The 25,874-nt window shown below is 44.3% G+C and overlaps 1 protein-coding gene across 2 annotated transcripts; it reads right to left on the minus strand.

Annotated features, from left to right (window-relative positions):
• Nucleotides 1–2,311: 2,311 nt before the first annotated feature.
• LOC142769169 (uncharacterized) lies at nucleotides 2,312–13,981 on the minus strand. Of its 2 annotated transcripts, XM_075872140.1 has the most exons (5): nucleotides 13,616–13,981; nucleotides 8,475–8,537; nucleotides 6,237–6,325; nucleotides 2,881–3,040; nucleotides 2,312–2,783 (listed from the first exon to the last, which is right to left on the minus strand). In XM_075872140.1, exons 4-5 carry the CDS (start codon nucleotides 2,981–2,983, stop codon nucleotides 2,521–2,523), a joined length of 366 nt encoding a protein of 121 aa, XP_075728255.1. In that variant the 5' UTR covers nucleotides 2,984–3,040; nucleotides 6,237–6,325; nucleotides 8,475–8,537; nucleotides 13,616–13,981; the 3' UTR covers nucleotides 2,312–2,520. The 2 variants fall into 2 exon arrangements, with proteins under 2 accessions (XP_075728255.1, XP_075728254.1); XM_075872139.1 differs by lacking the exons at nucleotides 6,237–6,325; nucleotides 8,475–8,537; nucleotides 13,616–13,981 and having other exon boundaries at nucleotides 2,881–3,909.
• Between the last annotated feature and the right edge of the window lie 11,893 nt (nucleotides 13,982–25,874).

The raw sequence follows: 25,874 nt of genomic DNA on the forward strand, positions 1-25,874 counted from the left end.
CCTTTTCGCTGGTTCCCCTTCACGCAGAATCACCGCCTTTGTCTGCTACTACTGATATCAAGGCTACCACTGTTACCTTAAATGACACCATAAGTCCTCACCTCACTGCCGAGCAAAAGAGAGACCTCCTAGACCTTCTCCAAAAGCACAGCCTTTCGTTTGATGTACATTGCAAAGTTCTGGGCCGCACCTCCATTGCAGAGCACAGCATCGAAACCGAAGGCAGCTCCATTGTACGCCGCCACCCATACCGTCTCTCTTTGGCAGAACGGCAAATCATTGAGAAAAACGTCGCCGACATGCTCAAACGGGATATTATTCGACCTTCATCCAGCTCCTGGTCGTCTCCTGTGGTGTTGGTCCGGAAAAAGGATGGCTCTGTCCGCTATTCTGTTGATTACATAGCGCTCAATAAGATCACGAAAAAGACGTATATCCGTTGCCACGCATAGATGATGATCTGGACTCCCTACAAGGCGCAGAATATTTCTCCAGCCTCGACCTCTGATGCGGGCATTGGCAAACACCTATGCGCGAAGCAGACGAGGAGAAAACAGCGTTTGCGACGCCTGACGGGCTTTAGGAATTTAACGTCATGCCCTTTGGCTTATGCAACGCTCCAGCAACATTCGAGCGCATGATAGATACTGTCTTACGTGGTCTCAATTGGAAAACCTCTTTATGTTATTTAGACGACATCGTCATTTATTATTCTACTTTTTCTCAGCACCTTAAGCGTTTAGACGAAATTCTAACGTGCATTTCGAGCGCTGGCCTACAGCTCAATACAAAAAAGTGCCAGTTCGTCAGCACAAGCATTAAAGTATTGGGTCACCTTGTGAGCAAAGACAGCGTTCGACCCGACGCCGACAAGGTTGCTGCCGTAATTATTTTCCACGTCCGCACAATCAAAAACGATTGCGAAGTTTCATGGGCCTGGCGTCTTACTTGCGCCGCTTCATCCGTCACATTGCTGCCATTGCGGGGCCGTTACACAAGCTTCTGACGTCAGTGACGGATTTCACGTGGACTGACGAGTGCGAGTGTGCTTTCCAAACCTTTAAGCGTGCTTTGACATCAGACCTCGTCCTCCGTCACTTCGGTGAGAGTGCACCCACTTTACCTGCACACAGATGCCAGCAGCCACGGAATCGGTGCTGTCCTCCTCCAGCGCGGCGACACTTCACGTGAGAGAGTAGTTGCGTATGCCAGCCACGCACTAACACCTGCAGAGCAGAACTACTCGATAACAGAGCAGGAATGTCTCGCTGTCGTTTGGGCCATTCAGAAATTTCGACCTTATCTGTATGGACGCCACTTCACTGTGGACCGACCACCATACACTACGCTGGTAGTCCTCGCTGAAGAATTTGTCTGGGCGCATTGGTCACTGGATACTGCGTTTGCAAGAGTACACTTTTGACGTTGTGTACAGGTGCGGCAAACAGCATCAGGATGCTGACGCTCTCGCTGCCCTCTGCCACTTCTATCTCGAACCACGCATCCTGAATGCCCCTCAGGTGATCAAGCGGCTTCCTCTTCACTGACGTTATCACTCTGGCAGTTGCTGGGTCGCTACCCAGGCAGCACGCCGCCGTTGGACCAATCTTGGACCAACATCGGCTAACATCGGCACCGACGTCGGGCCGACGTCGGAAGTGCAACTTCTTCCAATGTCGGGCCGACGTTCAAGCCAATGATGGGCCGACGTTTTGCCGATGTTTTAGCCAGTATGCAACCAACATTGGGCCGACGAAGGCCCATCGTATTGCCGACAAAGCTGCCAATGTTCGGCCAACATTGGGCCATATTTCAGCCAATCACATGCCATTTTTACGCCGATGTTTGCTGCACGACGAATATTGGCTACGGATGTACGACCGACATTGGACCAATCCAGGGCCACATTGCAGCCAATCAAATGCCGTTATTACACCGATGTTTCCTGCACGACGAATATTGGCTACTGATTGGCTTGCCATTATGTAACCATTACTAGTAGGGAATTTTTCTTACCGGAAGATTTAAACAATATGCCTCGATGACCCGCTCTTGTAGCTTTGCAGCCCTGTATACTTGGGGCAACAGAAAATTGAATGCTGAGAACTGAAAGCAGTTACTCGATCTATTTCATCTTTTATACCTCATTCCCTTTGCCAACACTAGAAGTGTAGTTTATTTTTTTACCAATTTAACTTTTGCAATAGCGAGTGCTTTATTTGGTACTGGTATTTGGTACAGCAGATCGAAAAAAGTCGTTAGGAAGTAAATGTTGAAAGCGTATGTCCCCCACTTGCAATCCCCCCATATGTCCCCCACATGGTAATCGAGAATATTCATAGTTTAGAGCATTTTTTTGTAACTAAAACATGGTGATGGTGCTTCCGAATCAGCATAAGCTAGCCGAACAGTGCACCACCGACAGTCTGCAGACTATTTATTCTTTGTTTTTTTTTTATTTGATACAACAAAAAATGTATACATTGAAAAATATATATACACAACTAAAAAAGCCCCGCTCTACTGCAGGTCAGGTTGCGTTGGGGGCACAGTGACAGTGGTGCTGTCAAGGCCCTGGCTGCTGTGGCTGGGCAGGAAGCCAGCTGCCGCGAGCAGCCGATAATCTGCACTCTGAGAGTGGGGATCATCAGGCTGCTCCACAACAAATGCTTCTCTGAAGCGCCGCTTCCTGCCCCCACAGCGATCACCAGACCCTGGCAGCCACCTCTTAATAAAGTTGAGGGCCTCCGCCTGGTCGCACCCTGCTTTTTGGCAGATGACATCTGCATACAAGAACAGAAATACCATAGTACACATGAAGCACTGCAGTACAGAGAATACACAAGGGTACACACACATAAAACAATGAACAAGTCTAACCTGTCACTAATCTACAGAGCCTCAGGTTCACAAAGGCCCTTTTCTTTTTTCTGCCATGAAGGCTGTACAGCACTTGCACGTCATGTGCCAATACAGCCTTCATGGCATTCACACCAATTTCTCGGAGGCCACGTCCCCCAATCTGCAGGAGGTGCTTGCGCTGTAAAAAAATGCAAGAAGCATAGATGGGGTAAACGCAACAGCACATCGAAATGTTTTCATGATAAAAATCTGCAAGAACAGGACACTGAAAACAACAACTTGAATTTTTGGGCACCACACCATTTCATTGTTTTTTTACGCTAACTTCAACTCACTTGACCTAAAATGGTTTCCACATCAGCCCTCTCACACTCAGTGTGAGAACCTTTCAGAGTCCTTCTCTGAATGCAGTTTCGCTGTTATGAAATCAAATACAACACTGTTATAACCCTTAATAAATATTGATTCTAGCTATGAAATAGTATAATAACTTTGTACAGTGCTCAAATTCCAATACACGTTTCTTCGAGGTTACAATGTCTTTGCCTGAATGTTGACCAGGAGTAGCTTCTACAGGTGAAAAACGATAAAATATGTGGAATTCAAAAAGAAGCTTGGACATGTTTTTAATCAATGCATTGTAAGCAGAGCACAACAAGATAAATGAACATGATCAAGGCGTACTAAGAGGCAACCTTAGAGCGACCAAATCTTGGTCATAGATGAAACTGATAGAAAAATAAAGGTCGCACTAGATGGTCGCACCATTTGCTGTTTATATTTTTCTGTGATAGCCAACAAAGAGGCATGTCGCTATAGAAATCTCATCACAATAAACAAAGGTGCATTTTTCTTCACACTGCGAAATTGGGTGCATGTTAGATTTTTAAAAAAGTAAGAAATCGGCTAACACAAGGCAGGGTGAACTGTAGCTCAATGTAGAGAGAGCCGCAGCGGACACGAAATAGGGTGATAAATGAACAAAATTACTGAATGTCTGTTTTAAGCAGGCTACTCCTAGTCACTGCCCATCAAACACACGATGCCGCCTACATCGTCTGCTAGCTTAGGACAGTTCACTCGGACTTCACAGACTATAGTAAATACAGTCGAATCTCATTAATTCCAACTCACTTAATTCGAACTGACGCTGTGGTCCTATCAAAGCTATACCGCGTTCCGAAAATGCTCTCAGCAGCCCGCCCCATCCTGCGGTGGCACTTCAGACACCTCATCGCTGTGCTTGAAGAAGAAAATGAAGAAAAGGAAAGAAAAGACTGCGGTGGAATGTTTGCCAAATGCCAATCTGCCACATTCCTGTGCCCCGCTTCGGCTTTTTCCGTCCCTGCCACGTAGAGACCCTTCTCCTCTTAACACTGCACATGAAGAGAAAGAGGGGAAAAAAAGCTGTCGCAGAGAGTTGGCTCTCTCATGCCGATCTGCAACGCGCCGGTGTCACGCTTCCCTGTTTTTCGTTCCTGCTATGTAGAGACTCTTCTCCTTTCAACACCGCGCATGAAGAGAGAAAAAAAAAAAAGCTGCCGCGGAGTGTTTCTCTCTCGAATGCCGATCTGCTTTTCTCCAGGTGGAGACGCTCCTCCATTCTCATCATGTGCTGGCCACGCTCCGGCTGCAGCGCAGATGGTAACAGTGGAAACACAGTTATCTTCGAAGAGTGTCAGCACTGGACATTGCCGCGCGCAACTTCTTTTGCCAGGAGAATACTGAAGCCGAAGTACAAATGCTTTGCAAACTGCACGCAAAACTTGTTGACTCGTTGCAAGGCCAACGTGTACAGACATGTATTGACTATTTTAATTAATGACGGATGTCCTGTAATTTGTGAATAAAACTTCTCCATGCACATGCATCACTGCATGGTGAGCCCTCTGCTCGTTTACCGTATTCACTCTATTCTACCGCACCCTCGATTGTAACGCGCGCCCGGTTTCCACGACAAAAAAAAAAAAAAAAAACAACTAAGACATAGGTTGCAATGCGCACCCTTTTTTCTCGTTGGCCCGCTTGATCACACCACTAGCGAAAACGACTCTTTTTGAGAGCGTCTTCCGTTTAAATATGAAGTACGGGGGAAGCTTATGCCTATCTGACGTGCAACAGAGCATTGCTGTCACTCTAGTTTTACCGTGGTCCGATGTCAGTACACAAACTTGCTTCGCCCCCTTCTCCTAGACGGTTGTGGTGCCAGGCATGTCGAAGTAAAGAGGCGTGTGATCGGGATTCCCGATTTGCCCAAGCAGGTAGCCGTTGTTGTGCCGCAAGTTTAGGAGGAACCTCTGAAGACTCTGAAGCTTTTCTTCGTACTCCTCCGGTAACTTCCGGCATATGCCCGTTCGCCTTTTCTCTTCACAAAGTTCGTTAGCCAGCACCTGCTCGCTTTAAAATGGCTCTGCGTTAGCCCTTTTTCTAAGGCTAACTGTATAGCCTGCACTTGGAGCAGTTCTGTCGTCACGGGCCGCAGTGCCGCTCACTGCTTAATCACATACTCGCCGAGCAGCTCTTCAATTTGTGGAAACCGACCCTGCTGTGGTCCACTGAAGCCTTTGCGTGAATCTTTGCTGTCGACAATATTCTGCTTTTGTTTCCGCCAGTCCCGCACGCACGTTTCGGGAACTCCGAATGACCGCGATGCGGCCCGATTTCTGTCCGTTCCGGCACACGCGACGACTTTTCTTTTAGAAGCAGCACTGTGGTGCACTCGTCGAGTTTTTGGAGTCGGCCCTACCATGCCATCGATGCTAATGTACTACAAGATGACGAACTCCTCAGCACACGTATGAAGTGCCGCGCATGGGAAACACATAGGCAGAAATGACCGACGCGCCATGCCGACGCACACATAGGCAGAAATGACCGACGCGCCATGCCGACGCACGTAGGGGGCGGCCATTTTGTAAGCGGCGATGGCAATAGAAAGACCATATTCATTTTTTTTTTTCGTACTCGATTCTAACGCACATGCGATTTATGAACCCTCTTAACTGGAAAAAAGGTGCGTGTTAGATTCAAGTAATTACGGTAACTTTCATTATTTTGAACTTCTTTTAATTTGAACAAATTTTCTGGCCTCTTTGAGTACGAATTATTCATATTCGACTGTAGTACAGTGGCTCATGAGATAACCTGACTAGTTTGTTTCCCGAAACACAGTATCTTAAAGCAGTACTAAATTTCTGCATGTTACATAGGCATATTAAAAATCAAGAAATATACACCAAAGCCGCAGCCACAGCTTTACTCTGCACAGCTGCCTCTGCTGCCTCCACTTCTCCAATTGTACCAGCAGGCAGCCGGGGAAGGTCAGAGGGGCGCTGTGCTGGCTGGGCGTGCTGAGGCACGGACAAGAGCCGTACCTTGTGCTTCAGCTGTCGCACCTCCTGCAGAACCTCTCTTTGTTGCTGCCGGATGCCAAGTTGGATCCGCAGGATCCGTAGCAATAGAGCTGAAACATACAAGAGTACATACCATATTTACTCGCACAATTTGCATTCTAACATAATTTGCTCACCAGTATAATTAGCCAGCCTGCTTTACTACAAGAAACTTTTTGCTCGCATACTTTGCCCTCCCCAACCAGCCCGAGCCACCTTGCCAGCACACACACAGACACATTTGACTTCATGATGCTCTGGTCAGGCAAATCTCTTGTCGAGCAGGCGAGTGCAGTCTTACACAAAATGGACTGAGTGCAAGGTCCCTTCTTCCATGAACTTTTATGCTTTCCCTAGAATATCGAACTTGAAAACTGAAACCTGTTTATGTGTAGTGCGAAATGCCTAAAGGTTTGCCTCCTATCTTCCCACCTCTTCCACGGCAAGAATGTATTCCCGAGACACAGCACAGATGTTGAACGCGTGCAAGGACCTGTCACATCAACTAGATGAGGCAGGTTTTCGCACTCATTTTTTTTTTCCGGTTTCGCCATCTGGCCATTGCGTTTTTACCGTTCCTTATGATAGGCTACAATAATTATATACGAGGCAGATTGCTGTTATAAAGCTTACCGAAGAAAACTGAAACCGTGCTACCGCTAAGCACATCAGCGTGGAGTTCTTCGACATGCAATATTCAGTATGGGAGCCAGCAGAAGAGTGCGTTGAATAAGACTTAGCATAGAAGCTTGGGTGTGTTGGTTAGATATCGGAGGGAACACAACGCAATAGAAGACTGGGACAAGGAATGGACACACACACACATGAAGGGCGACACACAGCACTGTGTTGGCATCGCGCTTCCTTGTCTGCATCTTACTTTACGTTGGGTTCCCGACAATTATTGGAGAGTACTTATGTTCTCTGGTATAACCCTGTCGTGGGAACTGGTTTTTGTGAGCACTGTTCAAAAGAACTTCAAGAAAATGGGGTCATTTGAACAGGCTTAGCAAACAAATGACAATCCGCTTTGAGACAGCTGTGACAGCGCCTGCAACATATATTCCCAGTTGAGCTTTTAGGCCAGCGATTCCTACTAGCTTCGCACATGACCGGATTGACAAAAAAAGTACACATAATACGCGAGTATATACCGCATTTGACTCTGTAGCTTTGATGAACCAGGCAGATACACAAATTTATCCAAAACTCCATTGATTCTGTTGCAAAATTATTCAACAAACAAATTGCGATGTTATCCATGTTACTATACGATTGTGGCACTTTACCATTGCAGCTTTCCAGGAGGCACACATAGTGCAGCGTTAGTTCACCACTCGCAGTTAATTGTATGCAGTAGGTTGCTCACAGCAACTGACTGCATGCAATGGTGAACATCTTGCATGCTTGCACCGCTGTTTCAGCATGCTGGCTGCTTCCCATACGGCTATCAATTGATGTTCACAAAATTGGGAAGATGAAGAAAGACTACACAGTGCCCTCTGGCCACCCTATACTTCAAACCTCGAGCCAACAAACAAACAAAAGAAACAGAAGTATGCAAATGAATATTATTCCTAATGCAGCTGGAATGGAGTGTAGTTTTCACCAATTCTGTGTGTTAAGTCAATATGGAGTGAGTTAACTCCATAAAGTAGCTTTTCTCATAACAGTGTTCAATCTATTGTAACACAAGGAGTGACTTCATAGCATCTAGAAAGAAAAATAGAATCTTCAGTATTTGATAGAAATGTGAGGCTCTACCTTAAAACAACAATAATCTGGAAAAAGAACTCATTACATTCGAAAAAAAAAAGGTAGCACAGTTGATCCCCTTTACAAGAGACACTGATGTAACAGACAAACGGGGATAAGAGGCACCAGTGTGCAGGCTGACATTTGGCCCATCATGCATCAGGCACTCCGTAGATGCGCCTGTGCAGCCGGGAGCCCTGCAGTCAAGCATGCTGAGCAAGACTGTTGACCACTGTACAATGACACATTGCCACAAAATTTCAAAACTTCATTTCACAGACTTCTGCAAAAGCTTCTTACGCTCTTGCATAATTTTTGCACAAGCTTCTCTCATTCTGGCCTGATTTTCGTCAGAACATATAAGTGTTGGAAGTTGTATGTCCCAAAAACTTGCACAATACAAATAGCATGCATTAAAGTCTATCACTTAATACGTGCATAGTGTAACAATGAAAGGAAACTCACGCGTGGTTTGCTCCGAGCCTTCCCCGTGCGGTGCCTCCTTGAGCCTTGGAGAGCACTGTACAGCTAGAGCAAAGTAGCATCAATCCAGTGTTAATGGCAGGTTAACAAGACGACAAAACCAACCCCCATATTCATAAACGCTCCCCGACTCGACTTTCACCCTTCACTTGACAGAGTTGAGCACTGTGCCGCTGCTCGTTTGAAAGCGACGCTGCGCTACTCGAGAATCACAGCAGGTTATTGCTGACATGCAGCAATTTTCTCTGCTTAGAGACGGCACTCCCATCAGCCATCTCAAGTGAAGGTGAAGCGTTGAGTGGAGGGACGTTCTAGAATACGGGGGTAAGATTGGTTGCAAGAACACTACAATAGACACACTTAATTTTTACAGTTCATCTATATTGTACAGCTACACACATTCTGCATCCTTATAATGCAACATATACATACAGGCTTATAAAGTAAACACTGTAGGCTGCTCAAATAACACATACACAAAAAAATTACCCAAAAGTGGCCATGCGCAAAGTACTTTTATTTGAAACTCACAAAACTTTTGCGGTGATGGAGAATAAATAAGACAGGTTACGCTTGGAGGCACATGAGACCTTCGCAGCTTTCATAAAGTACAAAAAACGATATGGTATGTGTGTGTGTGTATGTACGCATGAAGCTTCAGCCTTTACATACGGTTTCTTGAAAGAATCGACTATGAATTTTATGGCACCTGTGTCCTTCAGCGCAATTGAAAGCCTGCTGATCAGTGTGTGCAATTGTGGAATAGTTACATGGAAAATGGCGTGAAACACCTAAAATCAAATTTTTCTAGCTAGGAAATATGCAGTTGTGTATACACAACACATGCTGCAAACAGTGGGAGGTGACCACAAGAGTGATTTGAGTGTAAGCGGCAGTATTCCGCATTCATGCACCCCGCCATTTTCAACTGTTGCCCAAAAGCAGCACCACTTCAGCGTGCTACTTTTTTTTTTACATCATAAACAGCACGGAATACAGCGAGGATGAAAACAACATATGCAATTAAATTTTGAGCACTATTTATGGTGCGCATGATTGATTGATTGATATGTGGGGTTTAAAGTCCCAAAACCACTATATGATTATGATAGACGCCGTAGTGGAGGGCTCCGGAAATTTAGACCACCTGGGGTTCTTTAACGTGCACCTAAATCTGAGCACACGGGCCTACAACATTCCCGCCTCCATCGGAAATGCAGCCGCCGCAGCCGGGATTCGAACCCGCGCCCTGCGGGTCAGCAGCCGAGTACCTTAGCCACTAGACCACCGCGGCAAGGATGGTGCGCACGAAAAAAAAAAAAAAAAATAGGCCTTAGTACAACGACGAATTCATAATTTGCCTTCACGGACCTTCTGTTAGGCTGCACCACATACAGATTTTTTGTGGCTTTCAAAAGAAATTTGAAAAAAAAATAATAACCGTGTTTACTCTCGTCATGAGCACGCTTACTAAGTCACCCTCATTTCAGTCGCCAAAATTTTGAATTTTTTTTTTCTTCCACATATTAAACACACACCTTACGCTCATCCGCTGAAGTCCCACGGCCCCCCCCCCCCCCCTTGCCGCCTTCGCTCGCTGCCACGTGCCATTTTATTTTTGTTTCTATTTGTTCACGGAACGTCCCCTGTCTTTTTTAATTATCTCTTGTAACATATGTGGCATTATCTTGTTCCCGAGGTGCCACAGGTGCTCTGCTATGTAGATGCACCATTAAACTAGTATTTTTGATCAACTGTGCATTTCTGATGTTTACCTTGCAAGTACGTAAAACTGGCATGCTTCTTGATCTACGATACACATGTGGCTTGTCTCACTTTGAAGGAAAAGTTAGCATACAATGGTGTAAATGCTTAGAATTTGAAATATTGAGGCAGCAGCACACCGGAGATGAACTGGCAAGTTGTCACTTATATGTACAAATAAATTTTGCGAGCTAAAAAAAGTACAAAAGCACAGCGAGGCTATGATGTGGTTCAACCTGTGGATTCGCTTCATTTATCACGCCATATGATGAAGCTTCCTTTGGTAAAACTGCTCAGATAAGAAAAAAAGTTTGCTGTCCAATACAGCAACTATACAAAGTGTGCACGTGCATCTTGCAGCGCCTTTTCGTCACTTCCGAAATGCGCCACCAACATGCCCGGGCACCAACCGAATCTATCGCCTACAACTGCCATGTTGTCTCCTCGTGCTTGCACCCGTTTAGTTTTGCCTCACGATGCAAGCTTGAGAAATTATGAGCTGCTAGTGAGGCAAGTTGATTTAGTAGTCCACGCAAAGGGAGCAGAGCTTAGGGTGTTTCTTCGCTGAAAGTTATAACCTGAAATTGAGAACGCACATTCCGATTTTTCCTAAAAGTACCAGCGTATTTGGCTGGTGCAGGTTAACAAAAGCTACTTGAAGAAACTTTGCAATATTTGCATCTTCAGGTGCAACTTCATTACGGGTAAGTGCCATAGCCAAGTATTTACCTGCAAACAGATATAGCTTACCAAGATACTGTACATACAAACTTGTCCGCAGTTAAAATCATGATGGCGAGGAAGGCGGTTAAAATCGTGATGGCGATCGTGGAGATTTGGTATTGCATTCAAACAAACTATAAAGAATGGGAAACAATATTAGTTCACTTTGAAGTATAGCCGATCGGTTCAAGTTGGGCGTCAGGATTTTTTTTAATTAGTCAATTAATTCTATACACGGTCTCTATCATGTTCCGTGACTCCATTGTACATTAGCGTACAACAAAAGCAAAATACAAAGTGAAAAGTGTGTTAAAGCATACGCGAAAAATAAAGTGATGACTGGCATTACCGCGGCACACACCACGCAAAGTCGCTATCTGCCTTGTATAATATTTTCCTCGACTATTTCCACAAATTGCAATCAAAGAGGCTCAAGCTCAACATCAGCACTGTTTAAAACACTTGGGGGGGGGGGGGGGCATTGCTACTTTGCTGCCGTAGGCCGTGACAATATATTCATAATATTATATCTCTTGTAAACTTGCCTAGCTCTGCACAACTAGTTTTCGATGGGAGCAGCTGCGCTTCGCACATCCACTCTTAAAATTGCGGCTCGAGAGATTTTGAGCTTTCACTTGTTTTTGGGCCAGGCAATTTGTAGTGAAATCAAGATAATAGGCCCTCATAGGTTCTGGCGGGCAGCCGGTGTACGCCGTGGCTGGTATATGTGTCGCACATCTTGATTATCTGGTCTTGTATCGAGTGAACGAGCGAGGCCTTCCTAATCCAATGAGCTCGTTAAAGTAAGACAACAAAAAACCACAATGCTTCCACATCGTTCACAGCAACAGATGACGAGCCCCCAACAAACCGCACTGCAGCACGTGAACTGCCGTAGGTACCCAGGGAGTTACCCGGGCATGGCGGGAGAGGGCGACAACGGCAGAAGTGACATCACAAGAACACTATGTATAAAGGGGACATTTAAAAACTTTTTTCCCATTTTTAAACTTCGTGCACTGTTCTGTCACAATTTATAGCTCAGAATAGTTGTATTTTGAAAAGGGCACTAATTCATAAGCCCAATGGTTCAAGGATGGGTGCATTTAGGGGGCCCATTCTACGTTTTACTTATGCCCTTCAAGAACTTGCTTACAGGGCCAAAGTCCTGTTTCAGAAAGAACACGCTAGTGCGTGGCCAGCAGTCCGTCAAGCATTAGTGCTGGTGAGATTTGGAAATGCAGCGCATGAGCATCCTCATCTGCTACTTCTCTGCTCATGCTCTCGGGGCTTACTTGCGAGGCACGGTCCTTCGCACTTTTCATTTTCACACTGTAAATCAACTGATACCAACTCTGCCTTCCATTATTTAATAAACCAATATTTCATGGTCACGAGGACGAGCTTAAAATGTTTGCTACATTAGACCTGAACAGCATTTTGAGTCATCGAAACTTGCTAGTTGCAGCGAGCATTATGCGAAAAATATGATGTGCTTTATGGTGACAACTTGCAAAACACTGCAGCAACGATTAAAATCATGCATTTTTTGTGCTCACAGGAAATCCCTGAAGCAGGAGGCACTGGGCTAGATAAATTGCGCAGCTAAAATACGGATGCGCTTTCCAATGCTGTCATGCGTACAGGCGGAGAAATGGCAGACAAAACTGGGCGCACCCCGATTCTATGCGCATGCGTCCCATTCACAAGCCTCGCTGCCAGTTAGCACCACATGGCTCACTGTCCATGAGCTCGCTTGTTTCCTGTAACAGTGGACCATACGGTACACCTATTTAAAAACGAGGATAGAATGTATATAATGCAGCATCTGATGAAGCCATGACAATGTGTTGCTGATGAAATCTGGAACTCTAGTTAGTACCCTTATTGTTAACCAGCCGATCGACTAGCAAAAAGATTTGCGACTGAAATGATGGCATCTACACCTGCCCTTAAAGGGATGCAGGTCTTCTGCGGTTAGTGTCGCTATAGCTTAGCGCGCGCACGACGCCCTCTGGTCGTCGCGTTGGAAGGATGCGAAACTCAACAATTATTGCAGGCGTTCCGTATCTCCTTGAGCAATTATAGGACACTGAACAAAGTTTTTGCCGCCGAGATTTTCAGCCAAAGCAAAAGATTGGGCCATGAAATTCATAGACAATAATAATTTCAAGCAGAAACTACGAAAACATACTGAATTTAATGAGCCTTTTACAAAATGCCGCGTCTAGCTCTTAGACACGGCATTTTCTAAAAGGTCGCGACATTTATTTTTCAAGTTTTTTTTTTTTTGTTATTCAAGACACATCTATGGTGCATTGTTCACAGAAAACAAAATTGCCTCGGTAAGATTTCTTCGCGAGCAGCTTACTAATTTTAAGGCAGGCGCGTTGATTCGTGAACTGAAGGATGCGAGTGATCGATCTTGCCTGCTAGTGGCTAGGCGACAAAGGCTTTACCTCATGTCCTGGTGTAGCTAAGTCACGCAAATGGAGCAGAAAATGAGCATTATCATTTATTTCACCTAAATATCACACGTATGTGACTTATTGCCGGTGACAGGTGATCAGGATGAAGTCGACAAGTTGCAAATCTGAACAAGAATGCACTCGAATGAAAAACCAACCTATACTCACGTGCACGGTGAAGTCGAACACGTCGTCCGTCAATGTTGTCGCTGATGCCCGAAGGAAAAGAGAAGAGGACAAGCGACGGGGTCGTCTCTTTCTATAAAGTCGGCGGAACTGCCAGAACGGCCAACACAAAAGGCATCGGGTTGACATTCCTCCATCTGGGCATCAGTCGCTCCACCCGGGCATGCATCTGCTACTGGTTCTACTACTATCCTCTTCCCCGTGCCTCTTCCCGACATTGCAGTGTTGCTGTCATACTCGCGAACCTTTTTAAATTAAAGCACGCAATCACGTATTATCGTGCGCCATACTAAACTTAAAAACAGTGCGCCGGTACATGAGATCACGAAGCGCGGTCCACGCCATCACAAGAGCAATTAGAGAAATGAAACAAAGAAAACAAAAATATATACAATATTTTGTCTCAATACGATCCGCAATCCAGTTTCCTGCAGCGGCTTTTGGCTCTGTATGAACGGCCAAGTCAGTGCCAAGCCAAGCTTGCGTCCCTGATCAGCTGTTTGTTTCCATCGAGAATTCGAAGCCCTGTGAACTGGCAATTTGTTTAGATGATATTGCTAAAGGGCTTGAAATTGAATATTTCTCTACGTACTACTGCTGTACTTTTCCTCTCTGTTTCCTGATCACAGTGATGAGATTGAGGAGGTTACAATTTAGAAAACAGCAAGTGCAGCTCAAGCATTGCTAGTATCGCTGTTTCGGTAATAAAATGTTACAAATATTTTGCCCCGCGACCTGCTTGCCGTGTTCGAACACCCAGTAGAAAGGGTTGAATAAAATTGCAATATTACGAAAGAAAGGCTCTGAAGCAACATCGCATTTTATCAGGCCTACACCTCCCACACCTAGACGAGTAAAACTCGTCGATATTATCTTGCAAAGCTGTGTATAATATTTAAAACACATTCTTTAGCCCACGATCAATTGTTCTCTCGTGTGGCTTCTCCATTTGGTACTGTCATGTTAACTTACAAAGGCAACTTTCCATATTTAGTCTCTTTAGATGTGGCAAAAGCTTGACACGTGGTGTGTATGCCATACTGATAATTCTCCTCGTAACCTGGGTCCGCCTCTTTAAACAGCGTCGCATTTTATTGTTCGCAATTGTGTTTGTTTTATACTGTAAGCGAGCTGTGTGATTTCATCAATATTCACGAGTGTTCCCTGACTATACAAACACGTGCGTCTTATTTGGTGCGGTGCACGTTTGTATGTAGCAAAAAATGTCATTTCGTCAGCGTGTGTCTGCATACACTTGCATGCCCTGCAGTACGTGTACATAATTAATGCAGTAAGGACTGCAATGCATAGCCTTGCATGGAACATATATTCCATGCACCCTCAGAGAAATGTTGTTTGTTATGAGCCTACTCTTTATCATTACATTTTTTTTTTTCGTTAAAGTTTCATCTCTATATAAAGCAGCTGTATACAGGCACGAGCTTCAGCAGCTTCCTCGTTGTTCCATTTTAAATAAAAACACCAAGCCTACCCGAATCAATGATCTGTTTGCTATCATTACTGTTATGTGTTCTACGATGTACACAAGGACAGTAGTATACAAAAAATAGGGAGGGAATTGAATGCCCTGCCTGCATGGCTGCGCCGTTTCACAAGATCAGGCGCTGCGCTGTGAAGCTTCCTACCGGCCTGCAGAAATTCAAGGGAGCGTACAATAGCGTGGTTCAAGAGGACTTGTGGGGAATACTACACACACTGGGTGTAAAAGATGGAGTCACTAATCGTTTAAAGGAAATCTATAAAACTAACAAGGTAGTTAAAAAGAGAGAAAAACAGGTATCCAAGCCCACAGTGGTGAAACGTGGACTTAGGCAGGCGTGCCCACTGTCACCCTTCTTATTCATGATGTACCTACAAGGATTAGAGGCCAAATTAGAGGCAAGGGGACTTGGCTTTAACCTCTCTTTAGTCAAACAAGGAAAACTTATTGATCAGGCACTACCAGCATTAATGTACGCAGATGATATAGTGCTAATGGCCAACAACAAGGAAGATTTGCAGAGATTGATGGACATCTGCGATAATGAGGGAGATAGGTTAGATTTTAGATTCAGTAAGGAAAAATCAGCAGTCATGATTTTCAATGACAACGAAGGTAGTGAGCTTAGGATACAGGAGGTCACGCTTGAGATAACAGATAAATACAAATATCTGGGCGTATGGATAAGCAATGGGACCGAGTACCTGAGGGAACACGAAATATACGTGACGACTAAAGGTAACAGGAATGCAGCAGTGATGAAAAATAGGGCACTGTGGAATTACAATAGGTATGATGTTGTGAGAGGAATATGGAAAGGGGTCATGGTTCCTGGGCTGACGTTCGGCAATGTGGTCTTGTGCATGAGATCAGAAGTTCAAGCAAGATTAGAAATTAGGCAACGTGAAATATGTAGGCTTGCTTTAGGAGCTCACGGGAATACACCAAACCAGGGAGTACAAGGTGATATGGGATGGACATCATTTGATGGCAGGGAAGCTAGCAGCAAGATAAAATTTGAGAAGCGATTGAGAGAAATGGGGGAGGAGCGTTGGGCTATGAAGGTTTTCAGCTACTTGTACATGAAGAATGTCAATACAAAATGGAGGAAGCGAACCAGGAAATTGACTAGTAAATACTTAGAAAACAGCAGGTGGCCAAACCAGAAAGAACTATCGGTTAAAAAGAAACTGCAGGAAACGGAGACTGACATGTGGAGAATTGGCATGATTAAGAAGTCCGCACTAGAGATCTATCGAACTTTTAAGCAGGAAATTGCCAAAGAAAGAATCTATGATAATACTCAGGGTAGTTCTCTACTGTTTGAGGCCAGGACGGGAGTATTGCGAACCAAGACATATCGGGCCAAATATGAAGAGGTAGACACAATATGCAGTGCGTGCGAAGAGAAAGAAAAAACTGCCGAACACTTGACAATGCTCTGTAAAGGGCTTCACCTTATAGTTCAAGATGATGGCGCAGAGTTTTTCAAAGCACTGGTGTTTAGGGACAGGGAGGGCAAAATAGACTTTAAGCGGGTAGACTTAACTAGAAGGAGGTTATCTGATTGGTGGCTAAAGTCAAGGCACGATTGAAAATTAAACCCTTCACTTCAAAGTACCCGTCCAACTTTACTATTTAAAGGGGAAAAAAAAATCTAGTGGTTAGTTCACTAAGCATTACGGCTAGGTGACGTTAGCCGCCGCCCGATCTAAAGGGTACGGCCACATCCATCCTTCTATCCAGCCAAGAATATGCTCTCCGGCTTGTTGCTCCAGGCCTAGTCAGGTAGATTTTCTGGCCTCACCGTTGAATTGTTTGCTCGGGTTGTGGCTTGCAAACATTGCGGTTTTGGGCTTCGTATCATCTTGTTCCGTCATCATGTCCTCCAAGTGGAGGACATGTCGCAGTGTGAGGAGGGAGTACGACAAGGCGCTGATAGAATGAGCTATCAGTCTTACCAGGCAGGCGGTTGAGAGCGCACCGAGGCAGCTGATGCACACCAGCACTATCCGCTTCCTGTATAATACAGGCTAGGGAATTATAGAAACACAGAGCAGAAATCAACTCTTGTGCCTCTCTCATGCACTCACAAGGCGAAACCTGCTTCGAACACTGAGGACCGAGCTAAGCAACACCATGCGTGACGATAAATCATGGTCTCCAATTGCAATAATGATTAAGGCACGCATGCAACTTAAACCATTGTCACGCAAGATGAATTCACAACACCATCGAAGTGAACCCAAGGCACGTGCTGATTATTATGTACGGTACTAGCGCTAAATTCATGCAGACGTTTAGTTGGCGCTGCAGTAGGCCTAGTTGAAGGAATGGCCACAGCTACTGCTGTGATGGAGAACGGGCTCATTAACATCTTCATGTAGATTAAAAAGGCTTACCCCGAAATGGCTGGGAGTGTCACGCTATCCCTAGCAGTGGCACATGCAGTTGCATATTTAACGATTACAGAAATGGCGTACCGATTTCCAAAGCACCTATCAATACTTCTGTCAAGGCGTAGCACCAAACACTTTATCGCACATTTCGGGAAACATTCCTTTTTCTCCCAATCTGGTGGCTAGGCATGACTACGCCCAAGAATAAGCATGTTATTATCTATGTCGGAAGTATTTTCATCTGATCCCTGAAAAATTATTTCCCTAAACCTATGGAAAAAAAAGAAAATGGAATTCGCACCTGTCATCACATTGCACCCCATCACAGGAATGGGATCAGATTGGCCTGGCGCTCAATACTCCCTTACGCTTAATCAGAGCTCGGTCTGGCACGAGCTCCAGACAAAACCATTTATAATCTCTTGTCTGGCACATCTGTTTTACTCTGCTCTCTCTCAACCAGAGTGCACCACCTGTGGTTCACCCCTGGTGGATCTTTTTCACTGTTTGTGAATTGCACACAAAGCCCTTACTGGTAGATCCTATTCCCAATTCTTCACTATTTTCACGGGAGGCCACTCTTTGGGCCGCTTACATCACGACATGTGCGTGTCATGATGCCAGTGCCGTCTTTTTTAGAGTCGGCGCCGTCTTTTCTTTCTCTTTTGCTCCTTCCCTGTCCTGTGTTTCTGGTGTTGCGCTGCAAACAAGTGAAGATGTTAAAGAACACCAGATGTTCAAAATTTGCTTCATTTATATATCGTGGTTTTGGGAATTAAAACCCCAGATATATTGAAAGAAGATGCATGAAAAAGGAAGGATGATATTGGAAACTGGCAAAAAAGGGATGACAGACTTCTTAAGCTATGCTGCCATTGAGATTTTCAGCTGTTCACACAATTCTCACACGTGGCTTTGATGCAGCTATGCACATATCACACAAGCATGCTGACTGTACAGTTAGTATAACTGCAACCTTCATGTACCCAGCCTTCATGTACCCTCTATGACATTTCAGAATATCTGAGTCAGTGTTAGCATCAAGTTATGTTCTTCATGCTGGGGAACCCATTTGATGTGTTACCATTTCTACAGAATGAAGCCCTGTCTACCTGGAACAAGCTGCAAGATATATAACTAAACGGCCCTTTTCAGGGCCAGTCAATCTCTGTCCGGCTTGGATGCACCAACTGATTCCCTTTATCATCAACCCTCAATAAAACTAGCAAATGTTTGTACATGTGCAAGCAGTGTCATTCAATATCTTAGGAAATGCTTGTGAAGCAATTTCAAGGAGAATCGTTTTTCTGATCTCATAGTGAGGCATTAGGAACACCTTAGTCACACCAAATGCCGTTATTCAATGAGAGGAACAAGAGAAATATTTCAGTGGGAACTATGAAGTAAACAAAAAAACAAATGTTTTCAGACACTGCGAGATCATTTCATAAAAAAGCTCAGAAGTTGCTATGTGTGGCCACATTTAATCTGTGCAAGCATCGTGCGGTTACAAAATTCTGTACCAAACATAGGTTCAGCTTTCTGGAATAGACCGCGCTGCACAAGCTAGCTCAGTGCATGCACTTCTGTACCCTGCCAGAGAATATTTTTACCACCAGTATGTTGTAACGTGAAGTGAAATGGTGATTGCATACTTGGGCGCGTCCTGCAGGACCCCAATAAAGTTGTTTCACTTGATTGGTTGGTGTGCTCTAAGCAGAACGTTTCCAAGAAAAATCGTATAGTTTGGAGGAGGACTTAAGCAAGGAAAGGTGTAGATAAAACACTGGATTCACTGGCATTATCCTCACCAAGTATAACATTGTTTTTCTGGTGAAGCTTTGTGTCTGAACAGCGAGCAGGATAAGCTGGTAAAAACATGCAAAATGGGAAGTCTAGCACAGCAATCTGTGCAGTACTGCTCATTTCATGGAGCATTAACTTCACAGGCTTTGCTCATTGTTAGCGTTAAGCCTATATTATGTCCACTGCAGGGTGGAAGCCCAATCAATGTTCCCTGTCCTGTATGAGCCAATTTCATATTATGGCTGATAATTTCTCGATCTCATTGGAACTAATTACCTGCCACCCTCTGCTACATTTCATGTGTCCTAATATTAATTAATTGACATTACTGACCTGTCATCCATCTTTTTTTCTCATTCCCAACTAATGCATTCATTTTTGATAAACTCTGCTTTCTTCCCATGTCTTAATATTATGCTAGCCTTTTTTCATTTTTCTGAAACATTATCTTTGCTCAGAAGCTAGAAGTTATCAGAAAGAACATAACGACATTCTACCTCCTGAGCATATGGCATCATCAATACAAAAATGTAATAAAAGTGAGAAAACATCCTATCTATATAAGAGGCCCTAAAATACAGCAGGAGGCAACAAATAAACTGGTATTTGTATAAAGGCAGTGACAAAAACTTTGACTACTGTCACTTATTCTGATTCTTGGGACATCTTTTTTAGTACATCATAACACATAATTACACATTTACACAATTTACACAGAGGAATTGCCACCACGTGCATTGAGGCCACCCTTCAGAAGTCATGTGAGCACAAGGATGAGGTAGGTAAGTTTTAAAAACCAGGTTAAAAGACTAAAGGGTGCTGGATATTCCAACAGCACCATCACACCCGTGTGCTAAACCCTCCTGCAGAAAGTCAAGTTAAACAAAACAGGACCAAAATAAAAACAGAATGACCAAAGATCTTTGCATGCTATACAGTACGTACATAAGGTGTTTCACAATATAAAGAAAATAGCGAGCCGATATGATTTTATCTTGTTATTTGCCATCCCTTGCAAGTTTTCAAAAGTGTGTGTACTAAAAAGCAACAGGAATAGCCATTATTTCACCATTCGTCACGAGAATAGGTATACTGAGTACCAATATAATGTTGTGTATGAGATACTATTGACACGTGGAAACGTAAACATAAGACAAACTGGGCAATGCCCCAATCTTTGAGCAAGACAGTATGCTTAAAATGTTAAGAATGGCTGTGGTAGTCGCATGGCCATACACTGTAAAGAATGTAAGTGCAGTTCTATGTTTCATAAAACACTGTTTTTGAAAAAAGCAAGAACAGGAAATGAAAGAGAGACTGTGAAAGCATTTTCTTGTCAGGAAGGCCATGGATCAGTGCATCAGTATACCTTCACTCATCCATTCGGAGAGAGAGTATTCTTTTCTCAGTTAAGATTATATTATCATGGTCTCACATGTGTCGTTGTGCATGAGCACTGTTCTTGTACTCTTTAAAAAAGTGGGCGTAGTACCTTCAATAATATTTAGTTGGCAGTCAGCGCTCTTTCCTGTCCTTTTTGTCTCTTCCTGAACTTCTCTCACTGTTACTAGAACACAACCACGATGAACCAACTTGCCCAGGTTAAGCTATTGTTGACGAAAAGCCAGAGCATGAAAATACTTCAGGGGCTCAGAACCTCCTCACTACCCGTCTAGTTACGGCCCTGGTCTATGTGTTCCGAGAGTGAAGCACTAGTGGACCTATCTAACTACCTAACGGTGAGGAGGGTTTGTGTATACTCGAGCTTGTTTCATGACATGGTGAGAGGTGGCAGGTTGTTGAAATAATATGCTGTGTGGGAGGTCAAGATTTTGATTGAGAACGCTGAGTATGAGCCAGTGACATTAGGCGTTCAAGACTTTTTGCGATATTCACTCTAGCATAGGACCTTGGTCGGTGGTTGAAGTGTGCATTTGATCACATTGTAGTCTTCCATCATAATTTTTTTGCCACTTGGCGTCGACGCTCTTGAGTTGTACCAAAGTAATTAAGCATCTAGGTACAAGTATCTTCTGTCAGTGTTTCAATGAAGAGCTGAATATGAGTAATAGCTTCCATCGATACTCCTGGCATTGGTGTATGCACATTTATTTTGAAGTTCTCTTGTAAAAAAGGCATTAAAGGAATGTTTTTGTGACTTTTTAGTGTTGGCCAAAACTGCTGGTGTGTCCGAACGGCTCTTCAATTGGTTGTGGTGTTGTCTTGTTCAGGGCCACAGAGCTTTCAGTCTTTTTTTAATATTTGCCTTCACAGGAATGCTCTTTGCATGCTTCTTCAGTACTTTGTATTATTCCTAAAGCATTGACTTCCAGATTTTGATTGTGGTGCTTTAATCTAGTGTTCAACTTCACGCTAGCTTCATTTGCACGCAAAGCAAGAACTCAGGAGTATGGTAACTTTTGCTATGGGTTTTCCCTTCTTCGGTCTACTGTATTTTTGCCTGTGTTGTCTAAGCGCTGACAGCCTTGTGCGACAGCTTTTTTTTTTTGTGCACTTATTGTGTGCCAATGACTTATTTGCCTCCTCAGCTAAAGACTTTTTGTATTATAAGAGAAAGCTCTGTCTGTATTGCTTTTGTCATTTGCTGATGGTGTATCTTCAGTATCTTTTCTCAGTGTACACAATACTTGAATGGAAGAGCAGCATGACTACCTTCAGATGTTAACAGGCTTTTAGCTGCTGTAATACTGATTGATGCTCCTTTCTCGGGCGTTCTATTTTGGATGGTTGGCATGTCATTGCTTCTTTTCAACTTTAAAACTGCAAGTGCACCTTTTTCTGGTTACACCTGGTATATTTTTCCAGTGGTTATATGTATATATATATATATATATATATATATATATATATATATATATATATATATATATATATATATATATATATATATATATATATATATATATAATATATATTGCTAACTTGAGAAACGAGGCCTCTTTATGTTAGGTGCACATCAGGTGGGAAGAGTACTTCTATTACTTGCCAAGATTGTGGCCCCTTATGGTGGGAATCATAATGCACTGTTGATGTGTCAAATTCACATAGCATAATTCCAAGGCACTCGATCAATATCCAAGGAAGAAAATTATGTTCTTTTGCGTGAGTTTCAGCAACTCATAGTAATTTGTATGTAAATGAATACTTCATCATTCTTGGCTGTCATGTTTTATGGAAGCATATGTGCTTTGTTAATAACAAAAAAAAAAAACACGCACGCTCACGCCACTGCAGTGGCGTGAGCGTGCGTGTTTTTTTTTTTTTTTGTTATTAACGATTTGCCCTATGCATTCACGTTTCTTCTTTTTTTGTGTGTCGTATTTCTCGTATCGCGCAGCCTACCGTTTTGGGCACACGTAAAAAAAGTACATAAAAAAGATGCGTTCCACGCCGAAATTCGCGTTCGCAACGAGCTGGGCACCGACAGGGTGCCCTACGACGCCCACACACTCCGCAACACCTTACCAACCGTTCGCTGCGATGTTGTTGGGAATTCGTGTGGTCGTTGCATGAATATAGCGCGTGCGTGCGTGCGCACGCGCGTCTGTGTGTTAGATTACGGCAACTGCATATGTTGTATGATTCAGTCACCATAACGCAACTGACGACCCCCGCTCTTCCCACACGTCAAGCAGCAGCAAGTGCCGTTAACCGTACTGTGCTGTGAACGCAAAACAGATTCGAATAGGTCGCGTAGATAGCTAGCCCGACACATGACACGATAAGATTTGCGTCAGATATTCGACGTCTACATGCACGCGTAACACAGCGGTATCCGCAGCAGCTTCGTCATACGTACGGATAGCACCGCATCGGACGTCACGTCTGACAGAGAAACTTGATCGGTAATTTTTTCTCACTTAAAAAGTACCTTGCGCAACTTCAACCAACGATTATGCATTTCAACGAGCTGTGCATGGTTTAATGATTGATTGATTGATATGTGGGGTTTAACGTTCCAAAACCACCATATGATTATGAGAGACGCCGTAGTGGAGGGCTCCGGAAATTTCGACCACCTGGGGTTCTTTAACGTGCGCCCAAATCTGAGCACACGGGCCTACAACATTTCCGCCTCCATCGGAAATGCAGCCGCCGCAGCCGGGATTTGAACCGGCGACCTGCGGATCAGCAGCCGAGTACCTTAGCCACTAGACCGCCGCGGCGGGGCATGGTTTAATGACGAAAAGATAGTTCTAATATTGTGCCCGGCACATATATTACTCTCTCTCTAACTTGAAAAATCGGCGCGTGAATTGGGGCCAGAACAGCGCCAAAAAGCAGCACACGCAGAAATTGGCTCATATTCTAATAATATGACATCGTGATGTTGACTTTTCAGCTGACGCCGGCAATAACGTTCAAACGGCGGGCCAATAATGCCGGTCTTATTGGATGGCTTCGCCCATATTGGCTGCTACTTGTACAACCTGGCCCGATGTGTCCGTTCTAATAGGCCGGCACAGCCTATATGGGCGGAAAGTTCTGAAAGCTGGCCCAATATAACCAATCTAATAGACTGGCACAGCCATCATTGGCGTAATGTTGTTAATGCTGGTCCAACATAGCCGTTCTATTCGGCTGGCAGAACCAATATTGGGGGTACGTTGTCAACGCTGGTCCAACGTCGCCGTTCTATTTGGCTGGCATAGCCAATCTTGGCGGTACGTTGTGAAAACTGGGCCGTTCATGGGCCAGGCAATGCCGATCTATCCCCAATATTGGGCCAACCTTCTGTGCTGCCTGGGTACCTTTCAACAACAGGGCCCAGTTTACCACGTACCAACGTGACGACCCCTACTGTAACCGCATCATCGGATACTTTAATGGCTCGCCTTCTCCACCTAATGCCAGACTACGTCGTCAGCTAATACGGCTGTTCAAGCTAGAGAACAATGTCCCGCAGCGTTATACTTACAATGCGGATGGGCATCGGTGGGTGCCAGTACTTCCCCGTTCGCTGCGAAAACAAGTTCTCGAAGCATTGCACGACGAACCATCAGCTGGACACTTGGGATTTCAAAAGACCTACAACCGCGTTAGCAGCCGCTTCTTCTGGTCTGGTCTTTCTACCTTTGTGGCTAAATATATCACTTCTTGCGCACTTTGTCAACGCCGGAAACGACCAACTTCAGCTCCTGCTGGCTTATTACAACCCATTTCATGTCCCGACACACGTTTTGCCGTTGTCGGAATAGACCTCGTCGGGCCACTTCTCGTAACGCCAGCAGGCCACCGCTGGATCGTCACAGCCGTCGAGCACCTCACACGATACGCGGAGACCGCTTCTCTACGCACTAGCTCTACCTCAGACGTTGCCGCCTTCTTTTTAGAAGCCATTGTGTTGCGTCATGGTGCACCTCGCACGTTGTTGAGTGACCGGGGAAAGACCTTCATATCGACAATTCTGGACGAAATTCTAAAAACTTGTGGCACAGTTCATAAGACCACATCCGCTTACCACCCGCAGACAAATGGGCTGACAGAGCGATTCCACCAGACTCTAAGCGACATGATATCCATGTACATCGGACCGAACTACAATAACTGGGACAAAATCTTGCCGTTCGTAACATTTGCACACAACACCGTTGCTCAACGAACCACAGGGTATTCACCTTTCTTCCTCGTCTATGGTCGTGCGCCGACATTCACCATTGACGCCTCTTTCTTCAATGTAATGACAAAAACGTCGACGACTACGCCAGAACATTTCGTCTCCAGGCTTGCTGAAGCATGGCAACGTGCTCAACTCAACACGGAGGGCAGTCGACAAGACCGCAAGCAACGCTATGACAGCTTTCGTCGAGACGTCACCTTCCGTCCTGGAGATGAAGTACTACTTTGGACGCCTGTTCGCACACCCGGATTGTGTGAAAGGTTTCAGTCTCGCTTTCTAGGACCTTACGTTGTTTGTGAACGAACATATCCTGTCAATTACCTTGTCACTCCTGTCGAGGGTTCCTCGGACCGTCGTTACCGTGCCTCCGAGATAGTCCACGTTTCACGTCTTAAACCCTTTGTACGCCGTACCTTTCCCGCCTAAGTCTCGGCCGGGCCAGCCGCTCAAGTGCGCGCGGAAAATAAGTGTGAGCATTATTTATGCGTCCCATCTTTTCATCTGTACATACTTATCATCACCAGTCAAGTTTAGGAACTTTGTGGGGCACATACTCGTGTCAATAAAGGAGAGTCTTGAGTTTACTCGACGCAATCTTACAATATATATATATATATATATATATATATATATATATAAATAGATATATATATATATATACAAGTTTATAATGGTATACTCGTGTATCTCGATTAAACTTCTTAGTTTAGCTAATTAATGAGCAATACATTGATATTTTTCTCAGATAAATACTTATTTTGTATAAGCAGCAAGACAAAGGCATCATGTAATATTATCATTCCGCACAAAAATATTTCTTTCAAATATTCTTTCATTGTTAAACAATAATTGATTACAATAACCTGACTAGCAATCCGCTTGCCTTGCTCAACC

This window comes from Rhipicephalus microplus, chromosome 8 (genome assembly GCF_043290135.1).
Source record: "Rhipicephalus microplus isolate Deutch F79 chromosome 8, USDA_Rmic, whole genome shotgun sequence".
Taxonomy (NCBI): domain Eukaryota; kingdom Metazoa; phylum Arthropoda; class Arachnida; order Ixodida; family Ixodidae; genus Rhipicephalus; species Rhipicephalus microplus.

What these genes read in the sequence shown, in the direction of transcription:
- LOC142769169 (XM_075872139.1), bottom strand. Translation starts at nt 3,088, where the DNA reads ATGTGCTGTTGCGTTTACCCCATCTATGCTTCTTGCATTTTTTTACAG. An exon ending in GCTCTGTAGATTAGTGACAG is followed by an intron (nt 2,784 to 2,880) that starts GTTAGACTTGTT and finishes TCTTGTATGCAG; the next exon opens with ATGTCATCTGCCAAAAAGCA.